Raw genomic sequence first — 17,679 nt, 5'->3', positions numbered from 1 at the left:
GACTATGCGGTGATTTGGACAAGCGAAGATCAACCACCGGTTATGTGTTTACACTTGCTGGAGGCCAATAAGTTGGAAGTCTACACTACGCCTCTGATTGCGTTGTCAACCACGTGTTTAGTACATGGCTGTAACAGAGGTCGTAAAGGAGGCTATTTGGTTACAAGGTATGGCTAAAACCTTGGGGTTGGTTCAGAGCATATTAACGTATATTGTGATAGTCAAAGTGCTATTCATTTAGCAAAGAATCAAGTCTATCACGCACGTACAAAGCATATCGACGCATCGATTCCATTTTGTGCGGAAATTATTGAAGAGGGAAAATTTGTCTTCGAAGATCAAGACTGCAGATAATCCCGCAGATATGATGACCAAGGTGGTAATGAAGAACCAAGTTCGAACATTGTTTGAACTTGATTAATATCCTGCAAGTTTAACAGTTGAAGAAGGCACTATCAAGTATTGTTGTCAAAAGCAGAAAGAATTGTGTGAAGATAAGATTATCCTAATCAAATCTTCAAGGTGGAGATTATTGGGACCCACCATTGTTTGAAAAGTCAAATGGGGTGGGCACCGAAAGTAGAACGTAATATTAGTTGGCAAGTTGGGTTAAAAGTTGGCATGGGATAATTGCAATTTTGGTCCCTAATTGTATAGGGACATTGCAAGTTGATCCTTGAACCTCAACTATAAATAGGCCTAACCATTTCTTACTTTCTTCATCCCATAATTGCCATTCTCTACTTAAGGCATTATTCTCTCTCTATTTGTAAATTTCACTTGTAATTTTGGAGTGAAATATATTTGGTAGTGCCCGAGGACGTAGGCAAAATTTGCTGAACCTCGTTAAAATTCTGGTGTTCTTTATTATTTATTTTGCGTATTTTGTGAATGTGATTGTAGTGATTTATTGTGCTATTAAATTACGATAGAGGGATATTCTGGCTAGGAAAGACTTGGTATTTAAGTGATCTTCGTGATCTACCTCTCTTTCCTGGGAATTGAACTTAGTGTGATTTTTCAGTACAATAATTTTACTCTTTCACACGCTTCCGCGCAACACAAATGCTCTTTACTCGTGATTGAGTAATCAAATCTGGTGGAACACCGATATGTTGTCTTCGAGGATGTACGATGTTTTTCTGAGCTTTAGAGGTGAGGACACTCGTGATGGTTTTGTAAGTCATCTTTACAATGATTTGGATCGAAAGAATATCCATACTTTTAAAGACAATGAGAAAGTTGGAAGAGGAGATGAGATTTCTGGGGCACTATTGACTGCCATTGAAGGAGCGAGGGTTTCAGTAATTCTTTTCTCCAAACACTATGCTTCTTCTAGATGGTGCTTGGACGAGCTGGTCAAGATTATGGACTGCAAGAAGTTGAATGGGCACAACTTTGTTTTTCCTGTCTTTTACGATGTAGATCCCTCGTATTACGAAACAACCATTCATGCGAACTACGAGCTCATCAAGGTTGAGAGCTCACCTGGGAGCTCTTTATTCTGCAAATTACCAATTTGTATTGAAATAATAATAACTTTTTGATTAGACATTGCGACAATTGATTAGACTGAAATCAAATAAAAAAAAATGAATCTAGTAAATAGATTAAGTAAAATTATAACTATTTTATTATTACTTTTAGCTTATTTAAGCTTTCTTATCCCTGTAAACAGACAATCAGTTTTTAATGAAATAGTGCTGACAAGCCGATTCTTCTTCAAAATTTTTTGTTCTTTTTGCTTCTGTTTCAATCTTTCCTTCGTCAAATATCCAACACCTGGGATGAACGGAAACAAACAGGTAGTTTTGCAGATGCATTTGCAAAGCATGAAGAAAATTTAAAGCATGATATTGAAAGGGTGAAGTCCTGGAGAAGTGCTTTGACAACTGCTGCTGCTGATATGATGAAGGCAAGGACATACGATGTTTTCTTTAGCTTCAGAGGTGAGGATAGTCGTGATGGTTTCGTAAGTCATCTGTATAAAGATTTGTGTGGAAAGAATATCGAAACTTTTATATAGATCACAGCGAGAAGCTCCGTTCCATATCACTGGAGTTTGAAATCTAAATCCCATAATTAATAATGTAAAACACGTCCTCAATATATAGATGTTGTAGTCCATGTAAATCCTGCTATTATGATCAGATGAAATCACTAGAATTTCCTTCCATATCAATCACCTTTATTAATGCTTAAATAATATTAGAGATAAAAACTATATATCAATGTCACTGTAATTTTTACATGGTTTCAAAAGTTTAAAATGATTTCAGATATATTTTTAAATTTTTTTATAAACATAAATGATATTTATAAAACAATGCGTCATTATTATTTGTTAAGCACTTTTGCCAAACAAAAAAAAAACACTTATACTACATACACTACAGCAAAACAGACTTTTAGCGGCGCTTTTTTTAGCCTTTAGCGGCGCTTCTAAGCGCCACTAAAACTTTTTGCAGCGCTTTTGAAAACGCCGCAAAAAACGCCGCTATAGGCGGCGCCGCTAAAAGTCATGGCCTTTAGCGGCGTTTGTAAAAAAAGCGCCGCTAAAAGTCATGGCCTTTAGCGCGTTTTTTCCACAAACGCCGCTAATTTTGACAGATTTGCAATACATTTTTTCCACCAATATTCAGCCCTTCTTGCATTAAAATCCAACAAAATACAACAAATATAGCATAAAATGCAGCCAAAATAGCAAATTTAGCATAAAAAAATACAACCAAAAATATTAATTCTAAATGATACTTCAAATTTAACGAAAGATATATGATATAATTAATAAAGTATGATTTAAAATATTCTTAGAATAATGTTAAACGTGACAAAGTTAAAAATATTCTTACAACGAGAAAACTAATGTCTAAGATGGCGGTTTTTGCGACTGTTGAAAATCTGCATCATCTACTGAAGCTGTAGCTGGAGGTCATCGTACTTTTTTCTATGCTCTGCCTCCCTCGCTGCTGCTGCTGCCTCCCTCTCTGCTGCCGCTACCTCCCTCTCTGCTGCCTCCGCTCTAAGTTATTGCTGTAGTTCTTCATATTTTCGTTGAACCTCGCCAATTTGCTCAACTGTGTTCGCTTGCATCTGAGCTATCTGATCTCTTAACCTTTGAACTTCAGCTTTAGCTTGACTTAGGAAGGCATGTATTCTTGGAGCCGGATCCAAAATATTGGGTCTGGGTAACACGGATCCTTGAAATCGAACCCGACCGTACCTTTCGGGACCCAAAACTTCAAAGATAATTACATTATCAATGTTCTCAAGATTAACAGAACTATTAGTCGAAGTAGTCGCTTCATATTCCGCCTTCTTATCCTTTAGTTTCTTCTAAAAACTCAATTAAAAAGTTAGAAACGAAATATATAATAAAAAGGAATGCAACATAACATTATTTAAAACTACTAATGATGAATTGAATTAAACAATTATAATTAAACATTATAAATATTTAGAATAAATCAAATATTATTAAGTAAATATACCATAATTTCTCCAGCTTCGGATGTCATAGGAGATCCATCTTTCTTCCTATGCGTAATCTCAAAAAGCTGAAGGCGCCCAACTTTTTGTCCAGATTTGACTTCCTACAATATAGTAGTAAAAATATTATTTAATATTAGAAAGTTATTAATATTTGAAAGAATTAATAAAATTTTAATACCTCGGCCTCAGCTACAGAAGCAAAACTTCTCGACCTGCATTGTAGCGTGAATTTTTGTTTTTGCTCTTCTTATTCCAACTCGCTACGGTCCTACATAATGAAATTATTATTACGTATATAGTAAACACTATATATAAGAGTCCTGAAATACGTAATACCTCTCCTTTCTTTGAATTCGAATCTAACCGCATCTTCCCATTGGTACCTCAAAGCATTCCGTGGGACATTTCTTAATTTTTCCTCGAGGCTTATGTCTTTCTTAAAATATTGTTTTTTAAAATGCTTTTATTGTCTCTCCATTTTTACCCAATGTCTTCTTGATATAATCATCGGAGACCTCTAAAGCAAATCTATCCTAAAAAACACAAGTTTAGAATGTAAATATGAATGAAACTTAAACCAAAATATTATAAATTACATTCACATTTTGTTACCTTAATATTAGCGAGAGCCCGATTTTGTTGCTATCGGGCATGTGATGCCATGATTCAGTAGTTGATGGGCAACATATTGGCATTTCGTGCTAAAATGCCAATATAGCCCGCTAAAAGTCGAGCTTCAGATCCAACAGTCATCCATAAGTATTTCTACTTACTTTGACACGGTGGCAGGGATCTAAGTCGTATAAATCACTAAGCGATTATCGTCCTCGAACTCTGCGCGCCCCACCATTTTCAAATGAAAATGATATACTATTATTATATTAAAATTTACAAATAAATTAATAATAAAAGTCAACACATGTAAAATAAACGTAACATTACTTTGAACTTCTTCAGGCTCGTCAAGTGTCTACGGCACATTCAAGATCCAACAACTGTCTGCTTGTTCACTATTTCCTTCTTCCGAATTTGGAGTATTCGGACAATACTTAAACCACGTAATCTTCTTCTACGCATTTTTCCGCAATACACATAAAATAGTTAAAGTTTTAGTAACAAATTACAACAATAATAGTACATATAAAATAGTCAAATTATATAACATGACCAAGATTAAAATTATAATATTACATATAATTAAAAAACGTAAAATCTTACTACATCATTATTTGTAAATATCTTCATTCACATCATCTCGAACCCATTGATATTATGTATTAGTACTAAGGATATTTTCATCTAAGTTTTGTTCTGGAAAAGGTAATGTTTCTGATCTTTCGACAATGTCATCTCTACTTCCATTACCCATGTCAAACAAGTCTCTAGGGGTGTTCCGGAGTACAACATACCAACCCTCATCAGTTGGATCTTTCGAATAAAAAACTTGTTTCACTTGATAGGAAAATACATATGGCTCGTCCATCAATTGTTGTCCAGTGTGAATCAAGCGAGAGAAATTCACCATTGTAAAACCAAATTGATCTTTTTTAATTCCTCGAGCAGTATTAACATCTGCCCAATCACACCGAAATAAGGTAACTTTCCATCTGCCATAGTAATCCAACTCAATAATGTCGGTAAGAAGTCCGTAATACTCCACATTACCCTCAACCGGATTACTATCCCTAGCACTAGCATAACTTGTAATTGAAGAATTAACAACAACTCCACAATTTTGAGTTCTCCTCATTCTCTCGCGATACTTTGTATGAAATCTGTATCCATTGATGAGGAAGGCACTATATCTTTTTATTACTCGGTTCGGACCTTGGGAAAGCCATTTAATTTCGTCATTGACGTCCTTCCCACTCCAAACCTATTGAATCGAAAGTAAATTAAATAATTATAAATGTATTATGTAAAAAACATTCTTATTTGATTAACTAAATTTCGCGATTATATGTAACTTATTAACTTTAGTTACATACCGCTTGACTTAACCATTCATGAAAAGATTCGTGAATAACTTATTAATCTCTCGATGTTGTAATCTTGAGGCGTGCACGAGATCTCAAAATTTGTTTGTACTCACTATATTAAAAACAAGTTTAATTGGTTAGAAGATAAACAAATCAAAGCAGCGAATATGTAAGACAATTTTATAACTTACTTGCATAGCGGTTCAATTGAATCGTGGTGAAAAGTACATATCGATGTGCTGTATCCACGATATATCATCTAATTCTACAATTTCAACTTTGCCGATTGGTTCTCCATAACTTTGAAATAAATAAGTTTCGCCAAGTCATGATCATTGAGCCCAACATTTCTACTTGGTCTATTCAATCGTGTTTCAAAGATCTTCTAAATATCTAGAACGAAGGTCATGCACTCTTACGCCAAGTAGCCTTCAAAGAATTGATCCTTCGGATAACGCTTATTGCGACAATATGACTTCAATTTGCTTAGGAACCTAAACACGATATACAATATTTATCAAAAGCGTAACTAAATGTATAGAGGTGAATGAATGAATACTTGAGAAATAAATTAGCACCTTTCTATAGGATACATCCATCGATAAAAAACCGGTCCACCAAGGATTGCTTCGTGAGGGAGATAGATTACCAAGTGCACCATAATAGTGAAGAAGGAAGGTGGAAAGATCTTCTCTAAATTGCATAAAGTCAAAGCCGCTCGATCCTGTACTTTCTCAAGTTCTTCGACATTCAAAACTTTGCCATAGATAGCTTTCATTATATTGGATAGTTTAATTATACAGGACGTTACATTTTTTGACATACAGCACCGTAAAGCAATTGGGAGTAAATCTTGCATCAAGATGTGGTAATCATGTGATTTTAATGAATATAATCTTCTATCTTTGAAACTCACACATCGAGATATATTTGACGCATACGCATCTGGGACCTTTATATCCTTCAACACCATGCAGAAAACTTCTTTCTCTTTTTTTAACATTGAAAAAATAGAAGGCGGCAACCGATATTTCCCATTCGGAAGTACTTGAGGATGAAGATCACGCCGGATTCTCATGTCAACTAAATCAAGTCGGCTCTGAAGATTGTCTTTTGATTTTCCATCGACATTTAAAATTGTCCCAATTATGTTCTCGCAGACATTCTTCTCAATATGCATGACATCAAGATTGTGGCGTAAAATGTTGTGCTCCCAATAAGGCAACTCAAAAAAAATACTCATTTTCTTCCACAACTCCGCTTCATTAGGATCATCCTCTTCATCAGATTCATCATCAGATTCATCCCTCGATCTTCTCCTTGTTTGCGTGATAGGTGGTTGATTCATCTTCCCGTAACTAAAGTTGATATCTTTTAGCATAAACAAGATTTCAGATCCAACGGTCTACTCAGGAGCTCCTCTGTACTCTTCAGTACCGTCAAATAGAGTCCTCTGAAATCTAAATTTATGATTTTCATCTAACCACCGACGATGGCCCATGTAAGAGAACTTCTTCCCATTATACAACCACTTCGAACAAGTTTGCGCAGCACAACAACGACAGGCATAATGTCCTTTAGTACTCCAACACGATAAATTAGCATAAGCCGAGAAATCATAAATTGTCCACAATAACGCTGCGCGTAAATTAAAGTTCTTCTTTCTCAATACATCATATGTCTCAACACCCGACCATAATTGTTTTAACTCTTCAATAAGTGGCTGCAAATAGATGTCAATATCATTTCCGGGACCTTTCTCTCCAGGGATAATCATTGATAAAATAAATGAAGATTGCTTCATGCAAATCTATGGAGGCAAATTGTAAGGAACAAGCACTACAGGCCAAGCATCGTCTGAAGTACTCATGATTTTAAATGGACTAAAGCCATCACCGCTAGCCCAAGCCTCACATTCCGAGGATCGCTTGCAAAGCTTGGAAATTTCTTGTCAAATGATTTCCAAGCTAAAGAATCCAGGATGTCTTAATAATCCATCATCGGTCCGTTGATCATTATGCCACGTCATAGATTCTACTGTCTTTGAGGACATGAAAAGCCTTTGGAGTCTTGGTATCGGGGAAAATATCGCAAGACCTTGATGGCTTCTTTCTTAATCGTGCCCCACCTTCATCCGTATTCACATCTTCGTATTACTATTCATCCAACGAGACTTACATAAACATGACAAGATTGTTGGTTTTTCCGATCACCCCAAGACAACATGCGTCATTTGGGCAACTATGAATTTTATCGTACCCAAGGCCCAAATCTTTTATTAGTCTCTTCATATCTTGACAAGACTGGGGAATTTTTGCAAACGGAAACATCTCTCTTAGAGACTCTAGCAGCATTGTAAAAGAGTTTCCGGTCCACCCTCCCAAACATTTTAAATGAAATAGACGAATGCAGAAGGACAATTTCGAATATTTTGATCCCTCGTAAAGTTCTTCATTCATTTCATTAAGTAAATTGTAGAACTTAGCCGCTTCTTCATTTGGCTCCTCATTAGGTGCACTTGTTCCCGTTTTGCAAAAAACATTTCCACCAATATTACAATCCTCAGATATAATAAAGTCAGGTGGAAACGATTGCTCACCATGACTACGCATATTAAATGCATCCCGCAACATATCTTCCATGTCATCTTGTCTAACATACTTGATGGTAATCGATGATCGGGATAAGTCGGATTAATCGTTGAAGAAGTTCCACTAGATGTACACTCTCCATGGAAAATCCATTTTTATACCCCGAATAAAGACATCAACAATTAGATGTTCGTGAGACAACTTCACGAAAATGCCGTAGATGTTGCCACACTTCTTACACGGGCAAAGAATCATATTCTCTTGGCTTGCATTTTGAAATGCAAAATTTAGAAAAGTTTGTACTCCATTTTGATAGGCATTGCTTACCCTTGACAATTTCATCCAACTCCTATCCATTTTGTAGTTCTTGAAATCTAAAGTTGACAACATATTACAGCTTACTTAAATGTTCTCAATTGATTTAAATCATATCATTATACTAAATATCAAGTCTCTAATGGTATAAACTAATTTAGGCAAGTTGCGGATTTTCGACTATAGATTTATGTATTATGTAAGTTAAGTAAATTTAAGTAAACTAGTTATATATGATATGATATATATTTAAGTATTATGTAAGTTATGTAATTTATGATATGATATATATTTATGTAAATTATATATTTATCTAAGTTATATAAGTTATGTGAGTTATGTAAATTATGATATAAAATATATTTAAGTATTATGTAAGTTATGTAAGTTATATATTTATCTAAGTTATATAAGTTATATAAGTTATGTATGTTATATAAGTTATGTAAGTTATATATGTTACATAAGTTATGTAAATTATGATATCAAATATATTTATGTATTATGTAAGTTTTTATTTCACGATGTGGAAAATCACATGGATAATACATATCAAATATCAAGTATCTACAGGTAAGTAAGGGATTAAATAATATTTAATTAAATAATATTTATAAAAATTATTTTAATTAAATAATATACATGTCGTTCGTTTTTATTTGACAAATCACATGTGCAGTTAAAATAGTCCACACTTAATTTAATTTATGTTTTACAAGTCATCTTTTCTTAAGTACATATTAAAGCACTGTGTGGACATCCGTATTTAGCTTAAAAACTATGATTTAGTTTGAATAAAAAGTTTAACTTAAATGGTAAAACGGACGATAATATTTGTGATAAAACGGAGAATAATATTTGTGATAAAACGGACGAGAATATTTCAATAATAATTTAAATTTAAGTTAAAAACTATATAAAATATTTTATTAAATATTTGTATATTAGATGGGACATATTAAATTGAAACATACAAATTTTTTAAGATTCATCATACGTGGCGTTGTTACACCTAGGGAGGATCCATTATATCTTGCAGCTCGATATAAGGCAACCCGTCAGGTTTCCAGCCTATATACTTTGAATCTTTAAAATATTTAAAATAAGGTTGGAGAGAAGGTCATTTGTTGTTGTAATTTTGATAAAAAGTAGTTATAACTTTTAAAGAAATTTAAAAATATTAAATATTAAAATAAAGCATTATTAATATAAAAAATAGTAATTTGAATATAATAATATAAAAAAGAATCGTAGTTTAATTTTTATAACTAAATTGGAAATAAATTAAGGTTATATAAATATTCAATAGTAAATGAGCTCGATAGAACTTTTTTCAAGTCTTTTGAATTTTTAAGATTCATCATACGTAGCGTTGTTACACCTAGGAGGATCCATTATATCTTGCAATTCGATATAAGGCAACCCGTCAAGTTTCCAAATTTATATACTTTGAATCTTTAAAATATTTAAAATAAGGTTGGAGAGAAGGTCACTATTGTTGTAATTTTGATAAAAAGTAGTTATAACTTTTAAAGAAATTTAAAAATATTAAATATTAAAATAAAACATTATTAATATAAAAAATAGTAATTTGAATATAATAATATCAAAAAGAATCGTAGTTTAATTTTTATAAGTAAATTAGAAATAAATTAAGGTTATATAAATATTCAATAGTAAATGAGCTCGATAGAACTTTTTCAAGTCTTTTGAATTTTTAAGATTCATCATACGTGGCGTTGTTACACCTAGGAGGATCCATTATATCTTGCAATTCGATATAAGGCAACCCGTCAGTTTCCAAATTATATACTTTGAATCTTTAAAATATTTAAAATAAGGTTGGAGAGAAGGTCACTATTGTTGTAATTTTGATAAAAAGTAGTTATAACTTTTAAAGAAATTTAAAAATATTAAATATTAAAATAAAACATTATTAATATAAAAAATAGTAATTTGAATATAATAATATCAAAAAAGAATCGTAGTTTAATTTTTATAAGTAAATTGGAAATAAATTAAGGTTATATAAATAGTCAATAGTAAATGAGCTCGATAGAACTTTTTCAAGTCTTTTGAATTTTTAAGATTCATCATACGTGGCGTTGTTACACCTAGGAGGATCCATTATATCTTGCACTCGATATAAGGCAACCCGTCAGTTTCCAACCTATATACTTTGAATCTTTAAAATATTTAAAATAAGGTTGGAGAGAAAGTCAGCTATTGTTGTAATTTTAATGGACAAGCAAGCTACACGGTAATAAAATTAATTCATACCTATTCATACTTAAGTTGAATCAAATAATAATTAAGTTGAACCAAATATTTAAAATTAATTTGGAAATAAAATAGTTCTACTCCAAATAGAACTAGCAATTAAATCTTTACAAAATCGCAACCCCAAAATATTAAGTTTTCCAAAATCATCATGATAAAACTATTATTGATTAGAATTTTGAAATAAAGCCTACCTTAATAAAACGTGCACGTCTACTCCACTCTCACCAAACAAATGAGGTGGAGTCAAAAAAGTAATATTTGTTAAGTAATTTAAAATGAAAAGCATAGAAATAAGGAAAAATTTTAGCAACGAAACTTGTACGTACCTAGAACAAATGCCAATGGCTGTGGTGTATTTAGTTGCACCAAATATTAATTCAGGTGCTCGATAGTACCTAGAACAGATGTAAGATTATAAGAGTAGCACCAAATATATTTCAGTTTAAGCAAATATAGAAACTTTACCTATATCAGTTTTGCAAGTGCCCACTTGTACCAGGATCAAAGACACTGCCAATGAAGCTATACACCTTAGCAAAATATTGCGAAACTGCACAGTAAACACATAAGTTGGATAGAAACATGAAAACAGACCAAAAGAACATCTAAAAAACAAAAATGGAATCACCATTAGTATGTAAACATGAAAATGCACAGCTTTAAACAAACCAACTTTGCATGTGCAGAATCATACTCCACAAAACTCATAAACATTAACTTCTCCTAACGAATACCAACTTTATGTTTACAGAGGCCTTGATCAAAACTAACATAATCATTGATTTATAACTTATCTAATAAGAATCACAGAATATGCGAGAAAGTACCGAGCATTTAGTTTCAAGAGAACCATGTATTCAAGGAAAAGAGCGAGAAAATGATCAATGTATGCAAAACACGGTCTATATTTCAAAACTGAGTAAAGCTTTCATCTAGTACCAAATACATACATATATAGAGACACAAACACACAGCATACATCTTTCATTACCTAAATCTGCTTCTTGCAAATAAAAGATAAGTAAGCTTCTACATGATTCATACTAGATTGCTAATCCTAGCAGAAAAAATGTATGATTCAGTTTCTAGAGATGTTGAATCTTTCATCATAAACATAAAAAACATAAAAGGAAAAACATGTTGAAAGAAACATAAATGTTAGGGAAGACAATGTTTACCTTGATTGAATTGGAAATATTCTTGAGGGTTTATTTGGAGATGCTTGGGATTAATCTCTAATAATATCGAGAGACTTCCCTACTCATTGCATTTGAAGAATGAAGTCATTTACGGTCGACAAAACAATCAAATGAGTTCTAAAATAAACAATATTTAATGATTGGTATAATATTAATTATATTTGCTAATAACAGGTGGGAATAAACAAATAAAATGATAAAAAAAAAAATAGAAGCTACAAGAATTACTAAAAATAAAGCTACGTCAACAATGGTATCATGAGAACGAAAATTAAAAATCCGAATTAAGTAAAAAACAGAGAAAATATAAAAGAGAAACAAATAAGGGACAAAGGGTGGTTTTGTTGGAATAACTGAAGTTGCTTGGATTTTCCACTAAAAATCATAGTTAAAATTCTAGGAAAGACAAGAAGTAACATCACCCTAATGAAGACCATTGTGAGGAGAAATAGGACCAAGCTCAATACCATTAAAAGACAAGAAGTTACATTGTATACATATTATCATTGCAATTTGGTATAAATATTTCCTATTATCCCAAAGAATGCTAACTATCACAACCAATATTAACATTAACCACGACAAAAATTTTTCTACTCTGCTCAAGCTCATGCTCTCTTCTTGCTGACTTATCCTCAATGCAATTAGAGCAGGAACGTAAAACCTAAGGAAACATTATTGTTGCTCCAATAAATTTGAAAGTCATCCATATATTTGGGATCATAGTAGATCCAATAAGCTTAATCGAGAACGTAAAATTTGGGCTCATCCTTGGAGCCTCTATCTTCCCCTCAATAAGCTTAATGAATGCAACAACAAAGCAAACCACAACGAAAACAACAATGAGAGCTCTTGAAGCGGTACCAAGTCATGCTCAATGAATCAATCCTATCTAACATGCAAAGTGGAGCAAGAAAACAACCATAACAACCAAAACCAATAACTTCCTATGATCCCAAAAACATGTCCTAACCACTTATCGAAAACCCCAATATGACGAACCGAACCGGACATAACATCACCCATAATAATCAAATAAACTATCGGGACACCAAAGATTGTTGACAATTATGCAAATCTCGAGACAAAACCCTAGCAGTTCTCCCCATTGCAATTTGCACAACTTCCCCATAAGATCTAGCTTTACAAGAAACGCAAACCTAATCAACATCTCGACACTAATTTCGCATAAAATCCCAACCAGGTTTATCTAAAAATTCCTAAAACAAGCCCCGAACCTTCATAGTAGCAGCTAAAGCCATGATTCCAGCACCAATAATTGTGGTGGTTAAGTTAAAAACAAGACTAGAAACACTGCACCGGTATTGGGTTTACTTAAAACAAGGGTATAACCATCCAGATCAAACCCATTTCAAACCATTTCAAACAAAAAAAAAGGCAAGTAATACATGAAAAATAAACAAACAAAACCACGTAAGGAAAATAAAACAAAACAAAACAAACGCCCCAAGTACGAAAGTTGAGTTGCTTTAACACGCAAAAACTGAAGGATTAGATTAATTGGTTTAGACCATAGTTGAACTAAATTCAGTGTTCTATAAGGTGACTTTTGGTTTAAGTAATATTTTCAATTCAATAGGTGACCTTACCGCCAGTTCATCATTGATTTATATTTTAAGGAAAGAAAAGAAATCTTGTTGAAGCTTCAAGGACTCAACGAATAAAGTGAAAGAAAAAGCGATATGGCTTAGCGCTACGTAAAGTTTGGGATCGATCGGTGAATAGTTGACGATGAAGAGTTGGCTCTTCCGGTTCGGTTCGATTTAAATCGAGTGAGAGAGAAGTGCTTTGCTACTTTTCATAACATTCTTAAATTGAGCTTTATGCGAATCAACTAACCCCGATTTGTCGATAAAATGAATCGATAGGGCTTTCTTCTTGTATGTTTTTCAGTTGATGATCATTGGGCTAAAACCCTAAATATGAAGCATATCACCGTCGACGAGAGGAAAGGGAAAATAATTAGGGATTTCGGGGATGGGGGAACAGATTAAGGGAAAAAAGGGGACTTGGGAAAAATGTAAGAGATTTCGGGTTTGGGGAATTAGGGGATGATCTGGGGAAAAAGAAAGAGGGGTTTTCTGTTTTAGGGATTTAGGGAAGGAAGAGACGAAATGGGGGAAAATTACTTAGCAAAAATCAAAACTGATTTCGGGTAAAGGGCTTAAACCACAGGAGAGAAAAAACGACGCCGTTTCAAATAAGGAAATTTTGTGGCGTTTTCAGAAACGCGCCGCTAATGAGCCCTTTTGCGGCGTTTTCAGTAAAGCACCACTAACGCCCTTTTATCTACTCTACAAAACGACGCCGTTCTAATACGAGTTGTGGCGTTTATATTAGAAACGCTGCTAAAGCCGCTACTATTCATAGGAAACGATGCCGTTTTACTCTAATGTATATTGAAGTTTTATGGCGTTTTCTAAAAAAACACCGCTATTTCCTATCTTTTGCGGCGTTTTATGTATAAACGCCGCTAATACGTGAATATTTTATAAAAATTGATCAAAATTTAAAACTATATATATTTAGAATTTCTTTTAATTTATATCTAAATAATGTTACTGTGATGTACAAAATATATATTTCAATCTTCAATATATTAGGTTTAGTACAAATTGTAAGAATATCATAAAATTCTAAATATTGGTTCAGTCTTCAATAATAATATACCTTAAACTTTAAACCTCAAACTATAAACTTACACTCTAATTAAACCCTAACTATAGTTAAATTTTATTTTGATTTAATACACATTTTAAAATACATATTATGTATGCATATAAATTAATTAAATAAAAACATGATGCTATTTATTATATCAAAATTAATTAAATATTTTACAAGATCTAGATCAAATTACAGTTCATGTACACAATTGCACACTAAACCACTTTTCATATATATATTTATATATTTTTTAAAATAATAATTTATATATATTTATCTTATATACATTTATCTTATACATTAAAATCCAAAATTATACTCTAAATTTAAAACCCTAAACTTCAGACTCTAAACCCTAAACCTTGGACCACAAACACAAAACCCCTAACCCCAAACGTTAAACCCCAAAACCATTCGGTAACCCCTAAACCAACCATAACTCCTAGACCATAAAGCCCAATGTAGCGACGTAAAAACTTTGGTTTCGGGTTGCTAATTGTGGCGATTAAAAACTTGGAATTTAAAATTTGATTTTAGATTAAACCGGGAGTCGCCACTGATCTTTTTACTAGGTGTGATCGGACACCTATTAAAATTTTTTTCTTTTTAAAAAAACGAGAAAAAGGCCGAGTTAAGTTCTACGTTAAAAAGCCAGAGAAAAATTAGGGTTCGGGAGTCGGTTACGCGCAAGGAAGGTATTAGCACCCTCGCGACGCCCAAAAATTGGTATATCATAAACACGTGTTGTCTTGATGTTCAAAAATACGAATTCAATTTAAAATTCAATCGTGATCCGATAAAAAAAGACGAGAAGTTTGGAATTTTTAATTTTTTTTTTAGAAGGATATACCGTCTTAACACGAGCCGATTGACGTTCACCCAACATAGCGATGAAATCAACGACATGGTGTTAAATTGATATATTGCCTTATGTATTGAAATTAATAAAGCACGAATAAATACTTTAAAATAATGAATGACGGGGAAATATATAAAAATGGGCGGGAACGAAAGATGATAGTCGGAAATACATTAAGGCATATAATTCATACAACACTAATATTACAGACAATGACAATGCGCAATATTAAACGTAATAAGAATTAATCATGAAATAAAAACAGTGAATATATATAAATATATAATAATAGTAAGTATGGTGACGAAAACATAATGTTTAAGATACGTACATGGAAATATATAAGCAATACATATAACTAATACTATCGAAAAATATACATTGTAATATATATAAAAAATATGAATATAATATAATATATGTAATATAATATAAAAATATAATAATATAACATTAAAAAACATAATACATATAAAGTATAGTATTAAAAGAACACATATATAATATGCGAAGAATATATATAATACTAAAGCCTTTGGGTAATATATACACATGAAAAAACTAGCGATAATATTACCTAGATATACACAAATGTATTAAGTATGTACACGTATTTGTAAATATATAAATATATAACAAAGCATGAACTAATATTAATAATAATAATAATTATAATAATATTATTATTAGTGGAATGTAAAAGAAACAAACATAACATTAATAAAATACTATAATAAGATGAATAAAAAACATTAAATATGAAATTATGTATATATATTTATACGTACATAATAAAAATATATACTAATACATGATAGTAATAATAACAATACTAATAATACCAATAATATAAAAATAACAAGGATATTAAATAAATATATAAAATAAACGAAAAGAGGACTAGAATTAAAATAAAAGCGAAGTTGTGGGCAAATTTTAAAATAAAAGACAAACCTGAGGATCTATTTGAATGCGCTTGCAAACAATGGGGTCAAAAAGCAATTTTTCCAAGCCTTTAAAATCTTTCGCTTGGCGAGGACTAAATTATATAACGTAACATATTTTTGGGCCAAATTAAAATAGCGAAGAACCTGATTGGGAATAGCAAAATGCGGAAGGGCCGATCGCGAATTAGCCCTTCCGCTTCAAAAACACGCGACCACTGGCCGGACGGGTTGGTCGACCGACCCGCATCAAAAGCGTCGTTTTACGCTTTAAAGGGGGTCCAAAACAGTGCATTTTGGACCCCTATATAAGCTAATTTTTTGTTTTTTCATTTGAAGCGTAAGAAAGAAAAAAAAAGAAGAGGAGGAGAGAAAAGAGGAGCGGGAAAGAAGAGAGGGGGGAAGCTCGACCACGGGCCGGGCCACGGACGGCTCGGAAGCTTCACAAGCACTGCCAAACCATGCGTGGTAAAAAAATTATTTTTTTTGTATTTTATTTTATGTTTTAAAATATTATTATTTATTTATTTATATATATTTATGGGTATAAAAAAAACAGATTTAAACCGAAAATAGAAATAGAAAAAAAAAATCACCTTAAGGTTTTGATTTCTGATTTTTGACTTGTTGATTCACTGATTTTGGGTATTCGAATCTCTGCCTTTTGATGTTAAAATCGTAGTATCAATTGTTTGCTTTTGTTAAGAAATCGAAAAGAAAAAAGAGACTTTTACATTATTTTCTTGGGTTTTATAACCCTTCTACAAATATTAATTTATTGTTTGCGTGCTTGTCGATTGCAGGTGTGGTGGCGGTGTTGGTGGTGGGGGGTGTCGACGGTATGGGACTGTTGTAGTGGGGTATGGGGTTGCTTCATGGTTGCGGCACAAGTGGGGAGGCAAGTGGGATCTTGAGTAGGCTAAGGTTTCTGAAACCCTAAGTCTGGAGTTTGGGCTTCTGGGCCTGGGTCAAGTGTTGGGTTTTGGGTAGTTGGGCTAAGGTTTGGGTAGGGGTTTTAGTGTATTGAAATGGATCAATCGGGTTTGGGTTGTAAAATGGGTAAATGGGTTTGTAATGGGTTTAATTAAAAATGGGTTTGGTATTAGTGGGCCAAAATTGGCCTACTACAGCTGCCCCTCTTTGCTCATTGTCGTGTAACGGGAATGGAGCAAAGACATAATGAAAGGCCAATTTTGCTTGGTCTTGCTGAGTCTTGACTTCATTGGTGCTCTTCTTGTTCAAATAGTCTCCTTCCAGTCCCTCGCATCTTGCAGCTTTAGTTCATTCTACAGTGACTTCAAAGAGATAGAAACTTGTATCTTCAATCTA

At 32.7% G+C, this 17,679-nt stretch overlaps 1 protein-coding gene across 1 annotated transcript; it reads left to right on the top strand.

Moving 5' to 3' along the window:
• Nucleotides 1–1,112: 1,112 nt before the first annotated feature.
• LOC108472116 (disease resistance protein RPV1-like) lies at nucleotides 1,113–17,268 on the top strand. The gene is made up of 3 exons (XM_053021386.1): nucleotides 1,113–1,432; nucleotides 1,786–1,983; nucleotides 17,154–17,268. The coding sequence occupies exons 1-3, from the start codon at nucleotides 1,113–1,115 to the stop codon at nucleotides 17,266–17,268; spliced, it is 633 nt and encodes a 210-aa protein (XP_052877346.1).
• The last annotated feature ends 411 nt before the right edge of the window (nucleotides 17,269–17,679 follow it).

Source organism: Gossypium arboreum, chromosome 11, assembly GCF_025698485.1.
Source record: "Gossypium arboreum isolate Shixiya-1 chromosome 11, ASM2569848v2, whole genome shotgun sequence".
Classification (NCBI taxonomy): domain Eukaryota; kingdom Viridiplantae; phylum Streptophyta; class Magnoliopsida; order Malvales; family Malvaceae; genus Gossypium; species Gossypium arboreum.
Note: the sequence above shows the minus strand (reverse complement) of the source record. Positions and strands in the feature narration are given on the sequence as shown.